The 20,574-nt window shown below is 54.7% G+C and overlaps 2 protein-coding genes across 5 annotated transcripts; one reads left to right on the top strand and one right to left on the bottom strand.

Annotated features, from left to right (window-relative positions):
• The first annotated feature begins 369 nt into the window (after positions 1 to 369).
• Positions 370 to 8,845, top strand: STAP2 (signal transducing adaptor family member 2). 4 transcript variants are annotated; one of them, XM_015241139.3, is made up of 13 exons: positions 375 to 584; positions 3,596 to 3,667; positions 3,808 to 3,930; positions 4,872 to 4,928; positions 5,440 to 5,540; positions 6,009 to 6,143; positions 6,523 to 6,592; positions 6,684 to 6,786; positions 6,912 to 6,977; positions 7,970 to 8,113; positions 8,202 to 8,294; positions 8,375 to 8,449; positions 8,687 to 8,845. In XM_015241139.3, exons 1-13 carry the CDS (start codon positions 483 to 485, stop codon positions 8,791 to 8,793), a joined length of 1,248 nt encoding a protein of 415 aa, XP_015096625.1. In that variant the 5' UTR covers positions 375 to 482; the 3' UTR covers positions 8,794 to 8,845. The 4 variants fall into 4 exon arrangements, with proteins under 4 accessions (XP_072804042.1, XP_006206446.1, XP_015096626.1 ...); XM_006206384.2 differs by lacking the exon at positions 6,912 to 6,977 and having other exon boundaries at positions 373 to 584; XM_015241140.3 differs by lacking the exon at positions 3,808 to 3,930 and having other exon boundaries at positions 374 to 584.
• A 218-nt stretch (positions 8,846 to 9,063) lies between these two features.
• On the bottom strand, positions 9,064 to 20,296 carry FSD1 (fibronectin type III and SPRY domain containing 1). The gene is made up of 13 exons (XM_006206385.3): positions 20,124 to 20,296; positions 19,023 to 19,118; positions 18,722 to 18,853; positions 17,903 to 18,004; positions 17,176 to 17,198; positions 16,852 to 16,973; positions 16,062 to 16,271; positions 12,830 to 12,928; positions 11,852 to 12,011; positions 11,419 to 11,498; positions 9,654 to 9,905; positions 9,463 to 9,551; positions 9,064 to 9,370 (listed from the first exon to the last, which is right to left on the bottom strand). Exons 1-13 carry the CDS (start codon positions 20,136 to 20,138, stop codon positions 9,260 to 9,262), a joined length of 1,491 nt encoding a protein of 496 aa, XP_006206447.1. The 5' UTR covers positions 20,139 to 20,296; the 3' UTR covers positions 9,064 to 9,259.
• Between the last annotated feature and the right edge of the window lie 278 nt (positions 20,297 to 20,574).

Below are 20,574 nucleotides of genomic sequence, written 5' to 3' on the forward strand. Positions count from 1 at the left end.
GGTTTAGTGCTGTTCCTATCAAAATTGCTGCAAGATTTTTTGGTAGATACAAGCAAGATAGTTCTAACATCCAGGCCACCTAAGGGGCCGCCTGGAACTTGTGTCACTCTCTGGTCACATCCCCTCACTACTCTGGCACCAGAGTCCTTCCTTTCTCCCTTTCAGGCCTTTGCTTAAGCAGGTCCCCCTCTGGTGCCCTGGCTGCCCCTCACCCCACTCCCGCCCGGCACTGAAAGACTCTCCTCCATTCCCTTACGCCAGCCAGCCTTTCCTGACCTCCTGCAGGGACCTAAGAGGCCGGGATTTCCCTGGGATCCATGGGCAGGTCCTGCCCCAGCCCAGCCCCCGCCCAGTGCTGTCAGGGGAGGGAGCTCGGGAGCTGACAGAGGAGAGGAAATTCCCCTGGAACCTGTTTCTCAGCTTCCTGGCTCAGCTGGTGCACCCACTGGAGGGAGAGGCCGGGCCAAAGACCCAGGCCTGCCATGGCCTTGGCCCTGAGCCCACCCCGGCTCCCCAAGCCCAAGAGCATCCAGCCCTCACACTACTACGAGAGCTTTCTGGAAAAGAAGGGACCCCGAGACCGGGTAAGACAGGCCAGGGAGCTGTCACTGCTGGGCCACCTGGGCAGGTGCGGCACCTCTCTGAGCCTAGACCTCCCTAGCCGGGCAAGGAGGGTGGGGTGGGTGCTGGGTAGGGTAGGGCATGGATTGGGGGGTTGGCTGGGGAAGATTCTGTCCCTCGTCTCTCTCTCTTTCTCTGTGTCTCTCCCTGCCTGGCTCCATCTGTCTCTCTCTTGGTCTCAATCTCTCTGTCTCTTGGATACAAATAGGATCAGGTTCTTCCTCCAGGAAATGGAGAGCCTTCTGATTCCCATGCCTCCCTCCTCCCCCAGCCCAGAGTTTTGTCTGTGAACCTCAGCCACAGAGGTCAAGGGTGGCACAGATTGCAGGTGTGGACAGTGAGAGTTGGGGGGGTGGGGGCTACATTGCACAGGACCAGATACTGGCCAGGGGCCCAGTGTGTGTGTGTGTGTGTGTGTCTCTGTCTGTGTCTGTGTCTGTGTCTGTGTGTGAGAATAAACCCCAGCCTCTCGGTTCCCACTTAGGTCCCATCTCTCCTACTAGGACCCAAACCAACCATGCTTTCCCCTGCCTTTGCCAGGGCAGTTTCTTCGTTCTTTCCTTCTGCCTCCTTGCCTCCAAGTCCTCCCTAGCCTAGAAAGCACTCAGAGGCAGGAGATCACAGGGGTTAAGAAAGAGCGTGAGATCCCAGAGTGCGAGACCCAGGTCAACAGCCCTGCTCCACGCCTTCCCAATGCCCAGGCCATGTATCAGTGATTCTGCATCTTTGTTCCTCAGTTTCCCCCATTATAAAATGGGTTGAAGAAGAAAACAGTCACGGTTTCAGGAGGAGAGTAGCTCTTAGCATGCCCAGGAGCTGACTCAGTGGGAGCACTGGTGCTTTGCATGTATTAACTCATCCAATTCTCACAACAGCCTCTGAGGCAGGTACCATTATCATTACCATTTCCTAGGTGGGGAAACTGAGGCACAGAGAACTTAAATAACTTGTGCCATGGCACAAGCTGGAGCCTGACGAAGCAGGTCTGACCATGCTGAGTTTAATCACTTTTTGCTCTATTCCCAGTGGCTGGCATATAGCAGGTCTTCAGTAAATGTTAGTTAAATGTATGTCTGTATCTAGGATGTATCTATGGGTGGACAGATAGGTGAATGGATGGGTAAATACAGGTATACTTTGGAGACCCTGAAGGTTTGGTTCCAGACCACCACAAAAAAGTGTATATTGTAAGGGAGGTGGGTGGGAAGGGACAGACTGGGAGTTCGAGATTTGTAGATACTGACAGGTATATATAGAATAGATAAACAAGATTATACTATATAGCACAGGGAAATATATACAAGATCTTGTGTTAGCTCACAGTGAAAGAGAATGCGACAATGAATATATGTATGTTCATGTATAACTGAAAAATTGTGCTCACACTGTAAATTGACACAACATTGTAAACTGACTATAACTCAATAAAATAAAATTTAAAAAAAAGAAATGCAATGAAAAAAAAGTGAATATTGCAATGTTACGGAAATGACAGGCCAGCCAAGGAACGAGCACCACTTGGAGGGTTGGAGTACTCAGATTTATTACGCTGGCAGGCTCAGAGGGGCTTCTGCTCCGAAGCTCTGAGCATCTCCAAGACGTGTGCATGAGGTTTTATAGGGTTAATTACAAGCTTGGGGTATTCGGCCAATAGGCGTGGAACAGCTTTAGCAGCATCATTATCACAAAAGTAGAGGCAGGAAGGCAGCAAACCAACATTTCAAGACCAGATATGTCTCTTTGAAAATCCAGCTGGCTAGGAAAAAAACATGAACAGGGAATCAGCAAACTGACACTTACTAACTTAGATTTAAAAGTTAGCCCAGTAAACCAACACTTGTTGCACTTAGATTTATGAGTTATCTTGTTAGCCCAGCCCGGCTTTTCCTTCTCAGCAATAAAGTGAGTCATATAAATTGTTTGGTTCCCTAGTGCATGTAAAGGTGATCTTTACACTATACCGGAGTCTATTCAATGTGTGATAGTATTAAGTCTAAAAAAAAAAAGAAAAACTATGTACATACCTTAATTTAAAAATAATGCTCTTGGAAAAATTTTGCTGATAGACTTGTTTAATGCAGGGTAGCCACAAACCTTCAATTTGTTAAAAACAAAAAAAGCAGTACCTGTGAAGTGCAATAAAATGAGGCATGCCTGTAGACAAATAGATGGATGGGTGGGTGGGGACATAAGTGGATGAAAGGATGGATGGATTGGTAGGTGGATTGCTGGATGGATGATCACTGTTGGTGTAAAAGCTACCCTCATTATCACTATGGACTAACCAAAGTAACTCCTCTTTCAGGAAGTCTTCCCAGATCTCCCAGTCGGAGGGCCTCTCTCCTCCTCTGTGATCTCGGCCCAGGCTCTGTCCCTCCCTGAGGGTACTAATTTCTCTTCTCTGGACAATTTTAGTATCTGTGCTTTCTCTATCCTTCTGACACATTATCTGTTTAGCAACAGATGCCATGTCCCATTTATTATTTTGCCTGCAACAGAGCTGGGTGCAGAGTAGGTGCTTAGGGAATATCTTGTGAAAAAAAATCCTAGGATCTTACTGTAGACTCAGCACCTCGCCCAGTGCCTGGCACCTAGGAGATGCCACTAAATATTTATGGCATAAAGGGATGGGGGATATTTGTATGTATGTGTGGATGGGTAGATGGATGCATGGAACACCATAAAGTGAGTTAGCTCTAATTACTCCTAGAACTCCCACCTTCGTAGATTCCCTTTGGTCCTTTCTTGGAGAATAACAGATCCCCAGAAGCTGGGCCATGGATGGAGAGGGCCTCCCTGAGAAGGCAACAATTGTTCAAAGAGCCAAAGCAGGTGATGAAGGAAACTACGTAAAAATCTAGAAGAGTATTCAGGCAAAGCAAACAGCTAGTGCAAAGGTCCTGAGGCAGAGTATAATAGAGGTACCCAGCTTTGCCACCTCACTTCCTTCTCTTTCTCCACCTCTTCTCCACAGGATTACAAGAAGTTCTGGGCAGGCCTCCAGGGCCTGACTCTTTATTTCTACAATAGTAATCGGGACTCCCAGGTAAGAATGGAAGTGAAGGCTCAAGAGCTGGTCCACCCTTGACCCCAGGGACCAAGCAGAGGGTGTGGGTGGTGTGTTCAAGTCAGGAGGCCCGAGGGACCACAGGTGTAGTGCTCAGACCCTGGCTTCTGTGCCCCCAGTACGTGGAGAAGCTAGACCTAGGAGTGTTTGTGAAGCTCAGAGATGAGGCTCCCTGGGGGAGCTCCCAAGACCCTGGCACCCACTTCTGCTTGGTCCTGCGGAACCAGGAGATCAAGTTCAAGGTAGGTCTCTAGGTAGGGCTGGTGGGAGACCCTCCCTCCCTGTTGCACCTACCATCAACACACACTAGCATGGTGTTGCAGTCTACTACTGGGTTGGTGACACTGGGTAGGTCACTGAGCCTCAGTTTTCCCAACTGAAAAATGGGATAATACATGTACAGTGCCCAAAACAAGATCTGATCCAAAAGGATCATCACTGTCATACTCTATCTTTCAGCTAATTTTATTGAGCACCTACTATGTGCCAGACACCCTTCTAGTTACACAGCAGTGAATAAAACAATTAAAAATCCTTACTGTAAATGTGTAAAATATATGGAGTGTCAGATTGGTGGTAGATGCTAGGGAGACGAGTACTGGGGAAAGGGGATGGGGGGTCAGGATTGCAATGTTAAGAGGTATGATCAGGAAAGCCGGTATTGAAGGCCTGAAGGAGGTAAGGGAGCCAGCAGTGTAGATATCTCTGAAACAGCTCTTCAGCAGAGGAAACAGCATGTACAAAGGCCCTGAGGCAGGACTGTGCCTGGTGTGTTGGAGGAACAGCGAGGAGGTCCATGTGGCTGGAACAGAGTGAGTGAGGTGGAGAGAGGGAGGAGGGGAGGGCAGGGAGGGGACAGGGCAGGTCATGCAGGGCCTTGTGGGGCACAGGGAGGACCTGGACTGGTACCCTGAGGGAGGCAGGAATCAAGGGAGGGTTTTAAGGATAGGAGATACATCATCTGATTTACACATTTATAAAAATGTTGATGTAATAAGATTAAAGAATAATAATACCCTGTATTACTAAGGATTTATATCCAGACGTCATCCTAAATGAATCTGTTCTAACTCATTTAATCTTCAAAACAGCCCTTGGAAACAGGGACTCATTTCTCATTCCAGCTTCACAGATGACTAGACAGACGCTCATCAACCTGGAATCTTTTTCTTTCCCTCCCCAGGTGGAGAGTCTGGAGTCTCGGGAGATGTGGAAAGGCTTCATCATGACGGTGGTGGAGGTAAGAGTGGCTGCTCTCAGCCCCCTCTCTCCCATTCCCCACTAGGCCTGCTCAGAAATCCTCCTTTGTGTTTCCAACCTTCCCCCAAAAAACCTCTTGAGCATAGCACACTGGTCTCAAACTGGAGGCCTATGAGCCAGATGTAGCCCATAAATGTCTTTTGTTTTGCCTGCCAACAAAGTGCTATAAATTTAAAAGTTAGCTGCTATCACTTAAAAACCAGGAGTTTTAGTCAATATTCCTGATTTCTATTTTACTCATTTGTTCCCTGCCTGACCCCTGCAGGCTGTTGAATTTGAGACCCTGCATTCTAGCATCTGCCACACTCTCCTCCCCAGCACCCGTCTCTCTGCGCATCCTCTTTAAGCCCTCTTTGCACTTGAGGTGTCAAGAAGCTCTGGAGCCCCAAACCTGAGTTTCCATCCTAGCTCCATCCACACCCTGGCCTCAGTTTGCCCCTCTGTGACATGGGCACAGCCGCCCGTTCCCTGACGCCCCAATCACCCCTCAGCTCCGTGTCCCATTCAACCTGACCCTACTTCCCGGACACCTGTACATGATGACCGAAGCCCTGGCCAAAGAGGAGGCACGCCGTGCGCTCGAGATGCCCTCGTAAGTGGACCAGGATCTCCAGGATGGTCGCGGGCTGGAAAGCTTGGGGCTGAGGGTGGACAGTGAGTGAGGTCTGCAGGCATTGGGTGTTGCGTTGAGTACAAGGCTGCATCCGGGCAGGGGCGGGGGTTAGGTCTCACTGCTGTGAGCCCTACTGGGTGTCTAGGGGCGGGACATGTTTTCCAGGGACGGGTTTCGGTGCCTGGGAGGCGGGTCTGGGTCTCTGAGCGTTGGACTCTGTACCTGGAGGACAGCCCTGAGTCTCCCGAGGCACAGCCTGGGCCTGAAGTGCGAGGCAGCGTCTCCAAGAGCGAGATTGTGGACGAGTGGGCGTGGCTGGGTACCCGGAGACGCGGCGTGTTACGTTCAGGGGCGCGGCTGTATTCTCGAGGCGGGGTTACGAAGGGAGGGCGTGGCTGTGTCCCTGGGGGCGGGGCCTTTCCTGGTGAGTGACGCGGCCCGCCCCAGGTGCTTCTTGCAGGTGAGCCGGCTGGAGGCTCAACTGCTCCTGGAGCGCTACCCGGAGTGCGGGAACCTTCTGCTGCGGCCCAGCGGGGACGGCTCTGGTGGCGTGTCGGTCACCACTCGCCAGGCGCTCAACGGGTGCGCATGCGTGGCTCCGGAGCCGGGGTTGGGGGGCCGTGGGACGCGGGGGCGAGCTGAGAGTTAGGGGCGGGGCCAAGTCAAAGGTGGAGTCAGGGCCAAGGGGCGGAGCCAGGACGGGGGCGAGGCCTCCCCGGGGTGAACTCCTTTGGGGCATGGTCCTGGGGCCGGGTGGTGGGGCGCAGGGCCAGGACCAGGGGCAGGGTCTTTCGTGCAGGTGGAGTCAGTCGAGAGCCTGATCCCCCGCAGAGAGCCACGCCAGGACGGGGCGTGGTCAGTGTGGTGGGGAGCAGGAGGTGGGGTTAGGCCCTCCGTGGGTGCGGGGCCACGGCGAGGGGCGGGCCCTTCCCTGTCCTCAGCCAGGCCACTGCCCTCGCAGGACGCCGGTAGTCCGGCACTACAAGGTGAAGTGCGAGGGCCCCAAGTACGTGATCGACGTGGAGCAGCCGGTGAGCGTTGGGCCGGGGTCCCGAGAAGGGCAGTGGCGGGACCTGCGCCCCTTCCCCTCAGGCCCTGACTGCACCTCCTATCTGCCCCCAGTTCTCCTGTGCCTCACTAGACGCAGTAGTCAACTATTTCGTTTCGCACACCAATAAGGCGCTGGTGCCCTTCCTGCTGGATGAGGACTACGAGAAAGTGATAGGTGGGTACAGCATCAGGGAACTCAGGGGCCCAGTCCGCGCCTCTCCCGCCCCATTCCTGGACGGGGACACCCCTGGGTCAGCCCCCTGCCACCGTACCTCCTCCAGGCCACCCTCTCTGTTCCAGGCTACGTGGAGGCCGATAAAGAGAATGGCGAGAGTGTGTGGGTGGCGCCCTCGGCCCTCTGCCCAGGTGACGCCCCCTTCCCGCTGCCGCTGCCAGGGCAGAGTGGAGACTTAGGACTCTCGTGGCTCTGCCTGTGCCCAGGCCTGTACCCTGAGTTGCAGGGACCCAGAAATTACCCAGAAAGTGCCCTGTAGGGGCTTCCAGGTTTTGGAGGGGGTGGACATGGCTGGGCACAGACACTCCCAGCCCCCTGAGGTTGAACCTGGGGTTGGAGCAGGGACAGCACCTGAAGATGGGGAGAAGAGGGGGCAGGGCAGAGTAGGGGGACGTCTTTGTGCAGGAGGGGGTGTTCGCTGAAGTTTTCAAAGGATTTCAGTAGGTAGAGTTGGGAAATTGGGGTGGGAGGTGGTTCAGCATATGAAGCAAGAGGAAGAGACTGGAAAGGTCTGTGGCATGAGCAGCAGGGTCCCCTGGGCTGGGCAGATGTTGCAGAGCCTATGTGCACGATGGTCACATGTGTAGGTACACTCATGCCTCACTCACAAACACGAACTGTGTCCACCTGCATAATCAGCTCCTATGCAGACAATGGCTCCACACATGCATGAGCAGGGGCGTCACACAATTTCAGTTCCATGTAGCACATATATATATACCTTGAGCAAGCCAAAACCACGTGTGGGCACACAAATGCAGACATTCCATTCACAAGCACAAATTCAGAGCTTTACAGACATGCGTGTACACGCAAAACCGACAAGCACCCAAGCCATACCTCAGTACCCACGCGGTGTCATTCACGTATACACACGGTTAGGCGCATGTGTAGAAAACCTTTACATGCATTCAACTTCTGCAAATTCACCCAGTGTACACATTGATGCTACAAACACAAACATACAGATTCATAAACGGGCATGTGCACAGACACTCACACACAGGGACGCATGCCTGTCTGGGTGTGCACACACACATCCCCATTCACAGAAGCACACAGACCCACCCTGAGTTGTCCCTGTACCACATGGGCCCCGACAGTGACCACAGTTTCCCACCAGGTCCTGCACTCCCCAAGCAGCTGCCTCCTGCATCCATCACACCTGTGTCCAGCCACAACAAGCTGCCCCCACTACCGAACCAGGATGAGAACTATGTGATCCCCATTGGAGATGACCCTGCTGCCAACTACGTGAACGGGGACGGTGGGTGGGGGACCAGGGGTGGCTGAGAGCTGGGGACAGGAAACAGGCTAACAACTGGATGTGACACACCATATCTTTGTCCACGCAGTGCCTTCCCCTAGTCGGCCAGTTGTCCAGAAGCCCAGGAAGTTGGCCAAGTTTCAGGCCAAGCCTCCAAAGACACCTGTTATGCCCAAACCAGGTAGGGGGTCCCTCCTCCCAGCCCCTCCCCCATCCAGTGGAGGGAGGGCCAGCCTCAGCCTTCATCTGCCTTCTTCTCAGAGCCCAAAGGCCTCAACAGTGTCCTGGCAAGGAAGCTGGCAGTCAGCTCAGCACAGGTTTTCTCCCCTACAACAGGTAAGGGGTCAGTGCAGGGTGGGCTTCACAAATTGGAGCCACACTCTGGAGTGCTCCACACTTGGGTTAATGCTCTGCTGTGTTTGTGTTGAAATGCTTCATGCCCATTGAACACACTTTCATTTTGTGCTGGGCCCTGGAAATTCTGCAGTGGTCCTGGGTGCACGTAAGGGGAGAGAGCCTGAACTGGGGATCCCTGGCGTCACTGAGGCCTTGGGTACCCACCCTCCATCCCAGGGTTGGCAGATGTGACAGCAGAGCTGGAAGAGAAACTGCAAAGGAGGCGGGCGCTGGAGCACGCAGCTGCGCGCACCGGGGACCAGCAGGCCAACCTCCAAGCATGACTCATCAGTCAGGCAGACCCCTCCTCCCAGAATTAAAGCTCCAGAGACCCCAGGACCCGTGTATTTGGCTTGGCTTGGCTTGGTGGGGCAGTGCGGGGGTCCGTCAGATGGCTGGCCACAGCTGGCCCCACTCAGTCCCAGGGGTCCTCAGCTCAGCAAAATCTGCCACCTGACCCTGAAAGAAAAGCCCGCTTTACAGCCAAGAAAGCTGAGGTCCAGAGAGGGCCGGGCACACCCAGGGCCACCCAGTCCCAAAGAACCAACAGCGCAGCCTGGCCAGTGTTTGACCTTTATTAGGAGGTGAGGTGGGGAGAAGGGCCCACCCCAGGGCCCGCTCCCCATTGGTGACCTCCATCAGGAGTTAAGGCTCCAAGCAGCAAGTGAGAGGAGAGTGCCCGGCTGAAACAGCCAAGGCCTGGAGGCAGCCCCCCCCCAAATCAGCCCAGCTGGTGAGCGGTCTGGGGGCCTAGGTGAGGCTGGTGTTGGAGCTGCTGGTGGCACTGCCCCGCTTCTGCAGGCAGCGCACAGAGCTGGGGACCTGCAGGCCTGTAGTCACGTGGAAGCTGCCACACCACACCTGAGGGACAGGGAGGGGACCCGAGACGCTCAGCAGTGAGGCCAGCACTCACGCCACCCCCTCTTATCTCTGGGCCACAGAGGAGGCCTCACCGTGAAAGCCGGCAGCAGTGGCTGTGTGAACTTGGCCTTGAAGGTGTGCAGCAGCTGTTTGGTGCGGGCGTTGTAGAAGGACAGGAGGCCTGGGGGGAGGGCGAGAGTGACAGGGGGACCAGTAAGAGGGGTCAGGGCAGGGAGACAGTGGACAAGGCGGCTGGATGGGCCGGGGGGTGCTTGGGGGTCACCTTGGTGGAAGTCGCAGTGCACGCCCAGGCAGTCGGGCACGGGGGCGTCCAGCACCTTGGCCTTGTTGCCGTGCTTGGCAGTGAAGCTGACCTGCAGCCAGTTGTTGACGTACAGGCACCAGGACGCGGCCGTCTTGCCCAGCTGCTCGAAGCGGCCCAGGCTGCGGTAGGCCACCCCTACGCCAAATGCCTTGCTGTCCGGCTCGTAGCGCACCTCCCAGTAATGCTCCCCGCCATCAATCAGCGTGTCCCCTGTAGGGTGGGACAGGTGGGCGGGGGGACTAGGTAGAATCGGGTCCTAGGTGCCCTTCCAGAAAGGGGAGCCAGACCACAGCTAGTGCCTCCAGGTGTTTCCCAGGCTCCATCAGCTCCCACCAGATACTCATCAAGTCCAGATACTCCCCAAGCCTCAACTAGTCCTTTCAGATTCTCTATAAGTCTGAGCTAGTCCTTCCAGATACTTCCAGGCCTTAGAAACTTCCTCCATGTTCAGATACTCCTCTGTCCTCAGTTCTTCCCAGAGATTAGATAATCCCCAAACCTTGCTCCTGTCCGACTCCACATAATCCCACAGGCCCCGGGGAGCCAGTCCTCCTGCAGTCCAGATACTCCCCAGGATGCTGAGATACTCCCCTTCTTTTTGCTTTCTGAATCTAGGTTCTACCCACACCCACAGCTCCTTTGTGGAGGTCAGGTTCTTCCAGACCCTTAGCTTATCCCGAGGTCCACATCCTCCCTGGAGTCCAGATCCAGATTCTGGCCACCTCAGCTACTCCCTGATCCAGCTACTCCTGAGCTGCAGCTTCTCCGCACACTCCTGCCCCACCAGACGGCAGCTCATCTCCATCTAAGACCTCAGCTCCCCCCAAGACACAGGACAGGTCTCCAAGTACATTTCTTCTCTAGGCCTGCTGCTCCCAACCACGAGTCCGGGCTCCTCCTGGGGGTCAGATGGGTGAGATATCTCCCTCTTGACTCTTGGCCACTCTGCAGACTCCCCCACACCATTCCCTGCTTTTTCCCCAGGCCCCAACTTGCTCCAATCCCAGATGCTTCCAAGAAAATCCAGACCCTCCAGAGAACCTTAACATCTCTTCAGGTGTTCATTTATCCCTAAAAACCAGCTACTCCTCAACTTCGTCATCCTCCACCCACACCTGCCATATGTTACAGACCACACTGGCTTCCTCACATACCCCAGCCTCTTTTTCAAGCTTTTCTTCTGGATGCTGGTGATTCCCTCTAAACTTCCGCCCCTCCTTGGACTCCAGCTTCTCCTTCACAGGGTCCAGGCACTCCTGCGATGCTACAACTCCTCTAATCCTAGTCCTTCTCTCAGCTTAGACTCAGTGACTCTTTCTGGCTCTTCCACACACCCTAAGCCACCTCCTGGAGCCCCCGTCTTTCTTCAGCTCCTCCACAAACCCAGCTGCTCAAAGGCAACTGTTCTTTCCAGCTACTCCCCAAGTCCCAGCTGCTCCCTGATTTTTAGCTACTCCTCGAGTCTCAGCTACTCCACAGACCCCGGGAAATCCCCCCTCCAGAGCCCAGCCACTCCCCAGTCCACAGCATCCATATGCTTTGGTTCCCCCCAGTAATCCCTCATCCCCTAATCTGCCCACTCCCCCAGTGACACAATAACACATTATTGGGACCATTCCCACAGAATCTTTGTTAGCTGCCTTGGTTTCCCCAACCAAAGGAATTCTCTCCCATCACCCGCCATCAGGGCCCTGCCCAGAGTTCTCCCTCCTCCTCTCCTTACCCAGTACCGTGTAGGACTCAGCTGTGAAGCGATCCCGTCCCCCACGACCCGAGGGCATCCTCTTGGGAGATGGAGTACCTCTGTGGGTGACAGGGATGGGGAAGGCTCAATTCAGAACTCACCTCCCCATAGGAGGGCTTCCCTGGCCCACCCCAGCCACCATGGACTTTTCATCATTCCTTGACAGTACGTGGTTCTTTTCATACACTGGGCCTCTCATGTCAGAACATGCCTGTGCCCTTCCTCATCTGCAAAACTCCTATTCAACTGTCAAAACCCATTTCAAAGTCTCCCCTCCTTTCATTCACTCTTTGGGCTCGCCCAGCTCTGTGTCCCTCCCTCCACCCTAGCCTTGACCACACTGGGCTCTGTGTGTCCATGTCCAGCTTGATCTCCTCCACCAGAGACTCAGGGAGGGGAGGGGGCAGGCTACCTGGCTGGGGAGTTGACGGGAGACGCCGTCCGCCCCTTGCCATCTTTCTCGCGAGCTTTGATATCCTGCACCTTCCCGCCCATGGCGTCCCATTCCACGGAGAGATCATCCACCCGCAGGTTCTGGTGGGATGTGGACGCATCCAGGCGGAACATGAACGCTGGGGCCAGGCAGACGCGGGAGTCACAGAGATGGGGAAACCCGGAGACACAGAGACAGAGAGAGACAGACAGTGACCAAGACAGGCCATGACAGGAACAAAGAGAGAAGAAAGAGAACAGAAAGAGACAAAGAAACAGAGACTAAGAGACAGAGAGAGACAAAGAGACCAATAGACAAAGGCTCAGAGGCAGATATGGAGACAACAGGCAGAAAGACACCAGGCGATGAGATGGGGAAGAGTGGAGGGGGCAGAACATGTGGCCAGAGGAGTGAAGGCCAAGAGCTTGCTGCCTAAAGGTCTCCCAGGTCTGAAATCTTTTTCAAACCACTGTGCTGCCCTACACATCCACTGGGGATTAATCCCAGGAAAGGGGCTGGGCTACAGCATGACACAGTTAAGCTAGACTGCAGAGGGACTTCCTATCTGGACACACAAATGTGTCACTCTGGGAGGCTAAGAAATCTATCTTCACTGCTGACATTCCATTCCCAGTTCTATAGAGCAGTTAGCTATCTTTTGGAAAAGAGAGTGAGTGAGACAGAGAGAGTGAGTGAGTGAGTGTGTGTGTGAAAACCATCCACGTATAACGGAATCAACTACATAAATTAACTGAAAAACCAAAGGACAATACCAAGTTTATGCCAGACACTCAGGCTAAGGAATCAACTGTAGACTGAGCACTGAGCTTCCTGGCAACCAGGACAAAAAGGGCCACAGAACCCTGAATAGAAGATTCTCATTAGACAGCAGTCCCTGGGGCCCTGAGAGTAAGGGGTTATGGAGTCACAGCCGGGGTAGGGATGGGAGCCAGTCACCTGGTGTCTCCAGGGTCACTGGCTCGGAGAACTCGCCTGAAACTGCCTTATTACAGGCCTTCACACGGAAATTCATGTATTTCATGTCAAACTTGAGACCTACGAGGCAACAGAGGGATCTTAACATTCTGTTCACTTTGAGCAATAGATTAGAGGCCCCCTGTGTCCCACAGTAATCCTACTGCCCCTCATTCAAAGGAGCACCTTGCAAATGACATCTTATCCCTGAGAAACCATCCTTGACCTCATTTATCTGAGGGGCTATGGATGACTTGGCTCTGCCCCCAACCCAGGCTGGCCAATCAGGATACCCTATGGGCCAGTCACAGCCATTGATCCAGGGAAAAGCACATGACCCACACTGGCCAATCATAATCTGCCCTGGGACTCTGGCTGGTATTACAGCCAACAGAGTACCCCTTTCCCCTGGGCTGGCCAGCTAGGAGGAAGCTCATCCTGGGAAAATTTGCCAGTGAGTTGGCAAGCCTCCTTGAGAACGCAGCCCCTCAAGCCAGTAAGTGTGTGGAACAGAGCTGAGCGAGTCATTTGCTTGAACCCCTGGATCTAGCCATGCCTGATTCCTTAAAGATTTTCCCTACTACTAGGATAGATCCCACCCTCCCTTTCTGTCCTTTTTTCTTATTAATTTCTTCTAATCTTAAAAAAATAAAGGCAACAATCAATCTGTCTTCCCCCTCAAGCTAAACCTCTTTGGATAGCTGTCCACACCCCACCCTCGACTGCCTCACTCCATCTTCCTCCTCTGGCCTTGTTAGTCCCATGTTGCAGTATCTCCTGGCTGAGCACTCTTTCCTTCATGGAAGTTAGGCAGCCATGGCATTGCTCTCTCCTAGCCGCCCCCTTTGATTGCTCCCCCTTGGTCTTCTTTTTTTTTTTTAATTTTTTGAGGTGGGTAATTAGGTTTACTCATTTATTTTTAGAGGAGGTACTGGGGACTGAACCCAGACCTCGTGCATGCTAAGCATGCGCTCTACCACTTGAGCTATACCCTCCCCGGCCTTGGTCTTCTTTGCAGGCTCCTCTGTACCCTTCAGTGTCCAGGTGGCTCAGTCTGGGACCCCTGCTCATCTCACTTTACTAACTGTCCCCTTCTCACCCTTCAGGCACCATCTGCCCACCCACAGCACCGATAGCCCAACCTCTAGCTCAGACCACACATCCAGTTGCCTCAAGCATTCCCTGCAGGATGTTCATTCTCTGGGCCTCTCCAGCAACACTCAGCACCTCTTGCTCTGAACCCTCCCATAGCTCTCCCTGCCCTCAGTGTAAAGTCCCCATTCCTCCGCTCCCCTCTCCCCACAGGTGTTCCCTCTGCAAACTTAACTAGTTCCAGGCACAAAGGCTTGGTGTTCTGGCCTCTGAGCCCTTGATCAGGCTGTTCCTCTGCCTGGAAGGCTGCTCTCCCCACTTCTCCTTTGGCCCTCAGTCTGGCTGTTACCTCCTCCAGGTGCCCACCCAGACTGCCTCACCCTTCCTTGGATCCCTTCTCTGAGGAGTCTGTGGTTTGCTCATTAGTGCCACCTACTGCCCCAGAGCTAAGACCACCACCCACTCTGCAAACCAGCAGTCGCATTCCCCACACTGAGCAGGGTTCCTGCGGATGAGATGAGTCAAGGAATGTCACTTACAAGCATTTAACCCAAACCTTCCTGTCTCTCAAGCAATCAACGAGATAGTAGGTGGATTGCAAATAATCACACAGGCGATTCACACAGGTGAGTGCATTCCTCATGATCAATATCGCAGGTCTTTGTGAGGGATTCAGCTTCCTGCCCTGAGGAATTCACTCACTAGGAATTTTGGAAAAGGCCAGAGGGGTAAAAGGGATGCATCAGGAAGCCTATGATAGAGAAGATCTACACCTTGATTGGGGTGGTGGTTACATGAATTTACACATGGGATAAAACTGTCTATGGGATTACACACGTGAATGAGTGCGTGTAAAACTAGTGAAAAGTGAGTCAGCATTGCGGAGTGCACCCAGGCCAGCGTCCTGGTCCTGGTCTTGGACCCTAGTTATGTAAGTTGCCACTACTGGAGGAAGCGAGGTCTAGCCATACAGTGGAATATTATTCAGCCTTAAAAAGGAAGGAGACTCTGACACACGTTACAAGGTGAATGAACGCTGAGGACATGATGCTCAGCGACATAAGTCAGACACCAAAGGACAAATTCTGTGTGATTCCACCTATGTTAGGTGCTTATGAGTACTAACAATCAGGGAGAGGACGTAGCATGCTGGGTGCCAAGGGCTGGGGGTAAGGGAATGGAAGTTAGTGTTTAATGGGGACAGAGTTTCACTTTCACAAGATGAAAAGTTCTGGAGATGGATGGTGGGGATGGTGGTGGCACAACATTATGAATGTACTGAATAACTGATCTGTATACTAAGAATGATTAAGAAGGCGAATTTTACCTTATGTGTCTTTTCCCGCAATAAAAAAAGATTGGGGGAAAAATGGGATGTGTTTATTTTGATTCCCATGCAAAGAATAAACCAAGAGCTCAGGCCCTCTGGTCTGCCGGTGGCTTTTCTTTCCTGCAGTTAGCGTACTCGTTGTCACCCATGCATGCTAATTACAGACAAGGAACAGACTGATTACAGTCCAAGCGCTGGGGTGTTACTTAGCTTATCAGCGAGACTCTCCCCGCCCATGAGGGTTTCCCCCGGCTCAGGATGGCCTCTTAACTCATTAGAGACCCCTGACTTTACCCTCCTGCAGACCCTCCCCTACCAGCCGGATGGATTCCCCCTGGCTTTCTGCTTTCTTATAACTGCCAAGGAAATCCCCATATCGTGGGGCGGTGACCCTCAGAACACCAGCTCCAGGAGAGGGGAGGTTTCACCCACTTTGCTCACTACTGCAAGGACAGTGCCTGGTACCCTGCAGGCGCTCAGTAAATTAGAATGAATGAATGAATGAACGCTGGGTCAGAGAGATGACAGGGATGGAGGATGCCCTCTCTCCCTATGCCTCAGTTCACTCGTCTGTAAAATGGTGATAATAAGCATGCCCATTACATGTGGGTAAAATGCTTAGCACAGAGGAAGCCCTCAATACGTGGCGTGGAGGCCGCCAGTAGTGTTTTCCTTATTACTTCTGCTACTCCCAGTCAGTCCAGCCAGGCTGTCCTCACCCCGTGAGCCCTGAGGATCATCCACGAGCCCCGGCTGATGGATGCAGAAACGGGAGCCCGGAGCTGCCCTTACCGGTCAGGGTGTGTTCCGTCTGCCGAATGCCCTCGATGACCATCCAGGGCTGGTCCTCCTTGAGGCGGGGCGGGCCGTCAAAGTTGGTCCGCCGATACTCCAGCACATAGTGGTCAATCTTGTTGTCCTCGTCCGGCATGCGCCACACCAGGGTTACACAGTTGTCGGCCACCAGGGACTCGGCCAGGTCGATCACGGGGGCGCTAGGCACTGCCCAGGGCAGAGGATGGGGTGGTGTTAGGGTACTGGGCCTGCAGGGCCAGGCCCTGCTGTAACCCCGCCCACACACAGACCTTCTTCGGGGTGGGGTCTCCTCAGGATCCCAGGGTTGGGGGAACCCCTCTGGATTCTGGGGCCTCCTTGGGGCTTCACCAAAGGGTAGGGAATGGAGAAGAGCTTTCTCTGAGTTCAACCAACAAATGTCTGGACCTTCTCTGGATTCCACTATTTGGAGAAAGAACGTTTCCAGAGCTCTACCAGTTGGAGGTGCAGCCTTCATGGGACTCCACCCCTGATAGGCGAGGCTTTTTTCAGGGCTCGGTAACAGGATGGGGCTTCCTCGGGGCTCCACCCAGGGGTGAGGCCTCCTTGTGGTACTAGCCAGGGTTGTGGCTTCCCCCGTGGCTCCACCCACTGGGGGTGGGCATTCCCAGGGCTCCACCCCTGAAGCAGGGCCTCCTGGAGGTTCCACAAGTGGTTGTCATCCTTGCTCGAGGCGTTGCCTCAGGGCCCCCCCAGACTCCTGGCTATTTCCCTGTAATCTTGGCCCTCCAGTGAGTTTTCCTCTCACCAGGCAGGAACGTGAGTGCCTGCAGCATCCTCCGCTCCTGTGCAAAGTCCACCATGAGGTGACTCATGTTGTCGCTGACCTTGGCTTTCAGTGACAGCCGGAAGGCAGGGGCCATTGTCACACTGCAGGGAAGGAGGTGGAAGCAGCCTGCCCACTGCAGGGAAGGAGGTGGACGCCCAGGCCTAGTTCTCTGAGGTGTGCGTAGGGATCCCCCTCCCCCTTGTTCTGGTCCAGGGCTCTGGGCCGAGGGACCCTCACCTGGGCGTCCCCACCTTCACACCCAGGGTGGGGCACTGGCATGGGTGCCAGATCCCAGCATCTTACCCATCTTTGATTTGCTTGGCAGCCTAGAAAGAGGAACAGAATAAAATCCAAAGAGTTCTGTTCACTGGATTAGAAAGCCACTATGCAGACAGGAAGACGATGCCCAGCCGGCCAGCCGGGGGGGGGCAGGTGCCCAGCCCTGAGGCAGAGCCCCCGGCGTGCCCCGAAGGGGCGGGGGGCAAAGACAGGCTCCCACTCCAACCTCTGCCTTCTGGCCAGTGCCCAGGACATAAGGTCGGTTAGCTTAGCAAATAAAGATACAGGATGCCAAGTTAAGTTTGAATTTCAGATGAACAATAAATGATTTCTTTAGTATAAGTAGGTCCCATCCAGTATTTCAGACATACAAAATATTGCTTGCAGTATGTTACTAAGAAACTATTCGTTGTTAAATTTGGATTTCAAATAAATAATGAATAAGTATTTTAGTATAAATATGTCCATGTAACACTTGGGAGATACTTACACTAAACATTTGCATGGGATATACTCATACTAAAAAATTATTTGTTGTTAAATTTGAATTTTTGATCAACCACAAATAAATTTTTTTTAGTGTAAGGATGTCCCAGGTGATCTTTGGGACATACTTAGACTAAATATTTCATGGGCCATACTTATTCTCTTATTCTAAAAAACGACGTGTGGTTGATCTGAAATGTGAATGTATCCGGGTGCTCCACGCTGTGTCCGGCAGCCCTAGCAGTCTGGCTTCCCAAGTGCCCACCTGAGGAAAGTCTTCGCTGTCTGTGGCCTGCAAGGTCTGGTTGGCCGTCTCCAGAAGCTCCTCGGAGCTCTCCAGGGCTCGTGTGCAGGCAGCCAGCTGGTTCTACAGGTTCATGGCACCGAGGGAAGAGACACCTCATCCCACCACATCAAACCTTCCCAGGGACCCCCACTGCCTGCGGGTCCCCGGGTCCCACGCCCTTCTCCAACTCCAGGTGGGAGACAGAGGCTGGGGGGAGGTTGGGCCTCTCTGCTGACAGGCATCCGAATCACCTGGGGATCACACATGCCCGGCCCCACCTGAGCCCAGGGCGCTACATTCCCTGGGGATGGGAATCTGGGATGTCAGGAAGTTGCTCAGGAGGTTCTAATGCAGCCCCAGAGACCCCAGCTTGCTATCTGAGACCCCATGGGAGCCATGGGGGGGATCAGGTAAGGAGTGATGCCGTCAGATCTGGGGGACCAGGCGGTAGGGCTGAGGAATTAGAAGCGCTGGGTGAGGATGGGAGGGGAGGAATAGCCAGATGTAGGGGCAGGGCCGTTGAAAGGAGGGGTGGGGGGGTGGGAGAGGGGATTAAGGGGAAGAGCAGGAGGCCAAGGAAGGTTGGGAAGAGCCCAGGGAAAAGAGGAGGTGAGGCCAGCACCCCTGGAGGGTCTGGCTCTGGACACTGGGGACACATGGGGGCATCTCTGGGAAGGGGCACAGGAGGAAGAGCAAGTCTGGAGGAAGACACTGAGGCCGGCTGGGCTCTGCTGGGTGTGAGGGGTCCAGTGGGGGATGGCGCCTGGGCAGGGGTTAGAGAGAGCCTGCCCCCCATACCTGCAGTTCATAGGTGCGGCTAGCGCGGTCCTGCTTTATTTTCATAAGCATGCCCTCCTTCAGCTCCTCCAGGAGGGAAAAGAGGGACTGGAACTCTGCTTCCAGGTCCTCCTGCACCTTGGCCGAGTTTGCCTTGGAGAGATGTCATGGGGTCAGAATGGCCAGGACTGGCAAACCAGTGCTCAGGTGGGGATACAGGCCTGGATGTGGCAGCCAAGCCCAGAGTCCCGTGGACATCAGCATCGGGTTAGCCCCTCTGGCTGCCCCTCCCCGCCTCCCTCCCGGGGGCTGCCTTCCTCACCTCCACATTCAGCAGCATCTGCTTGAGGGAGTAAATGAAACTCTGAATCTCTTCATTCTTCACAGCCAGCGTCGTGATGATCTTCCGCAGAGCCTCCTGCCCCAGGGAAGCACACACACACACACACACACAGGGAAGCCCCCCAGCCTGCCTGGCCGGGCCCCCTGACCTGAGGCTCCCTGTTCTGCCCTCCAGGGATCCAGGGAGGGCATGTGGGGGCTATCCTGCCAATGAGCTTGGGCACCTGCCCCCGGCAGGGCCTGGGCGGAGCTCTGGCCCTACATTCCTCACAGAGCGGGGGGGGGGGGGGGGGGGCTCTGTGAGTACGTCCATTTCACAGGGGAGGAAACTGAGGCTCCAAGAGAGCGTCTTGGAAAGGACAGACCCTGGGGCCCAGCCAGGTCTGCCTGAGCACAATGCCTTTAACCAGGTACCTATATTCTGAGGGCGGGGCGTGACCTGGGGTGAGGGGCTAGCTTGGGGAAAAAAACTCCAGAGGAAACGGTTGCCTGCAGAACGCAGGGTCTTCTGGGGAAGGGGTTATGCTGGGAGGCAGGATTAACAAGGAGAAAGGAGGTACCTGAGGAAGGGGATGAGGAAGACCCGATAAGTGGAGAAGGGCCTGGAGGCCTGGGGTCGGGGATGCCCGGAGGGAAAGAGGCGGCGTGGGAGGATCCTACTGGGGCCTGGGGCCCTACCCAGGCCTTGGATGGGTCCTTTTCCACGCGGGGCGAGATCAGTGGGGTCACCTGTGCTGAGCTGACGGGGCGTCCTCCAGGGTGGGGCGGGGACCGGGACACCTGGTCCGCAGCCCCAGTGGAAGGCATAGGGGATGGAGTCAAGGCTGGGTCTGGGATACTGGGCGGGCGAGGGGAACATGGAGGGGATGCGCCTGAACCCAGGCCAAGATGATGTGGGGTCGCGGCGAGGGTCGGGGGCTGCATCCAGAATGGGGGCTAGATCCGGGCAGGGTTGCGGCGGGGAGGGGCTTCGGCCGCACAGCAGCTGAGAGGGGTGCGGGGAGGGCGCTGCGGCATCACCTGGTCCCCTTCCATCGTCCACCCTCGCTGCGGGCCCCGCCTCGCCCCGCCTCGGTCTCACCTTCTGGTGCTCCATGGCTGCAACCCAGGTCTTCTCCTGCCCGGCCCGCGGGTCCTACTCGCCCTTCTAGTCCCCAGGCTGCCTTTGCCGCTGCCGGGAGCCAATGGCCCGCCGAGCCCTCGCCGCCGCTGCCGCGCCCCCAGTCAGCGCTCCATCACTGGCCGCTGCGCGCAGGCGCGCCCGTTGTGGCAGGCTGGGAAATGTAGTCCTTTTGCGCTGGGGTCCCCGAGACCCGGGACCCCCAGAGCATGCGTCTCACCAGGCAATATTGCTAATGATGTCTGAGGTGGAGAGAGCCCGGAACTGAGAGTCAAGATGCCTGGGTTCAACTGCCATGTGACCTCGAGCCCATCCCTAGTACTCCTAGTGCCTCAGTTAATCCACGCGTTCACCCAAGCAACTTCTTGGCTGCTAATCAAACTGGAATTCCACAGCAACCCACCCACCCCAG

This window comes from Vicugna pacos, chromosome 22 (assembly GCF_048564905.1).
Source record: "Vicugna pacos chromosome 22, VicPac4, whole genome shotgun sequence".
Lineage (NCBI taxonomy): Eukaryota > Metazoa > Chordata > Mammalia > Artiodactyla > Camelidae > Vicugna > Vicugna pacos.

Excerpts from the sequence above, each read along its gene's own strand:
- STAP2 (XM_015241139.3), top strand. The coding sequence starts at position 483 with ATGGCCTTGGCCCTGAGCCCACCCCGGCTCCCCAAGCCCAAGAGCATC. Across the intron at positions 6,978-7,969 it reads GCCCTCGGCCCTCTGCCCAG|GTCCTGCACTCCCCAAGCAG; the intron begins GTGACGCCCCCT and ends GTTTCCCACCAG. Across the intron at positions 8,114-8,201 it reads CAACTACGTGAACGGGGACG|TGCCTTCCCCTAGTCGGCCA; the intron begins GTGGGTGGGGGA and ends TTGTCCACGCAG.
- FSD1 (XM_006206385.3), bottom strand. Across the intron at positions 18,005-18,721 it reads GCCGCACCTATGAACTGCAG|AACCAGCTGGCTGCCTGCAC; the intron begins GTATGGGGGGCA and ends ATGAACCTGTAG. Across the intron at positions 17,199-17,902 it reads ACAGCGAAGACTTTCCTCAG|GCTGCCAAGCAAATCAAAGA; the intron begins GTGGGCACTTGG and ends TCCTCTTTCTAG.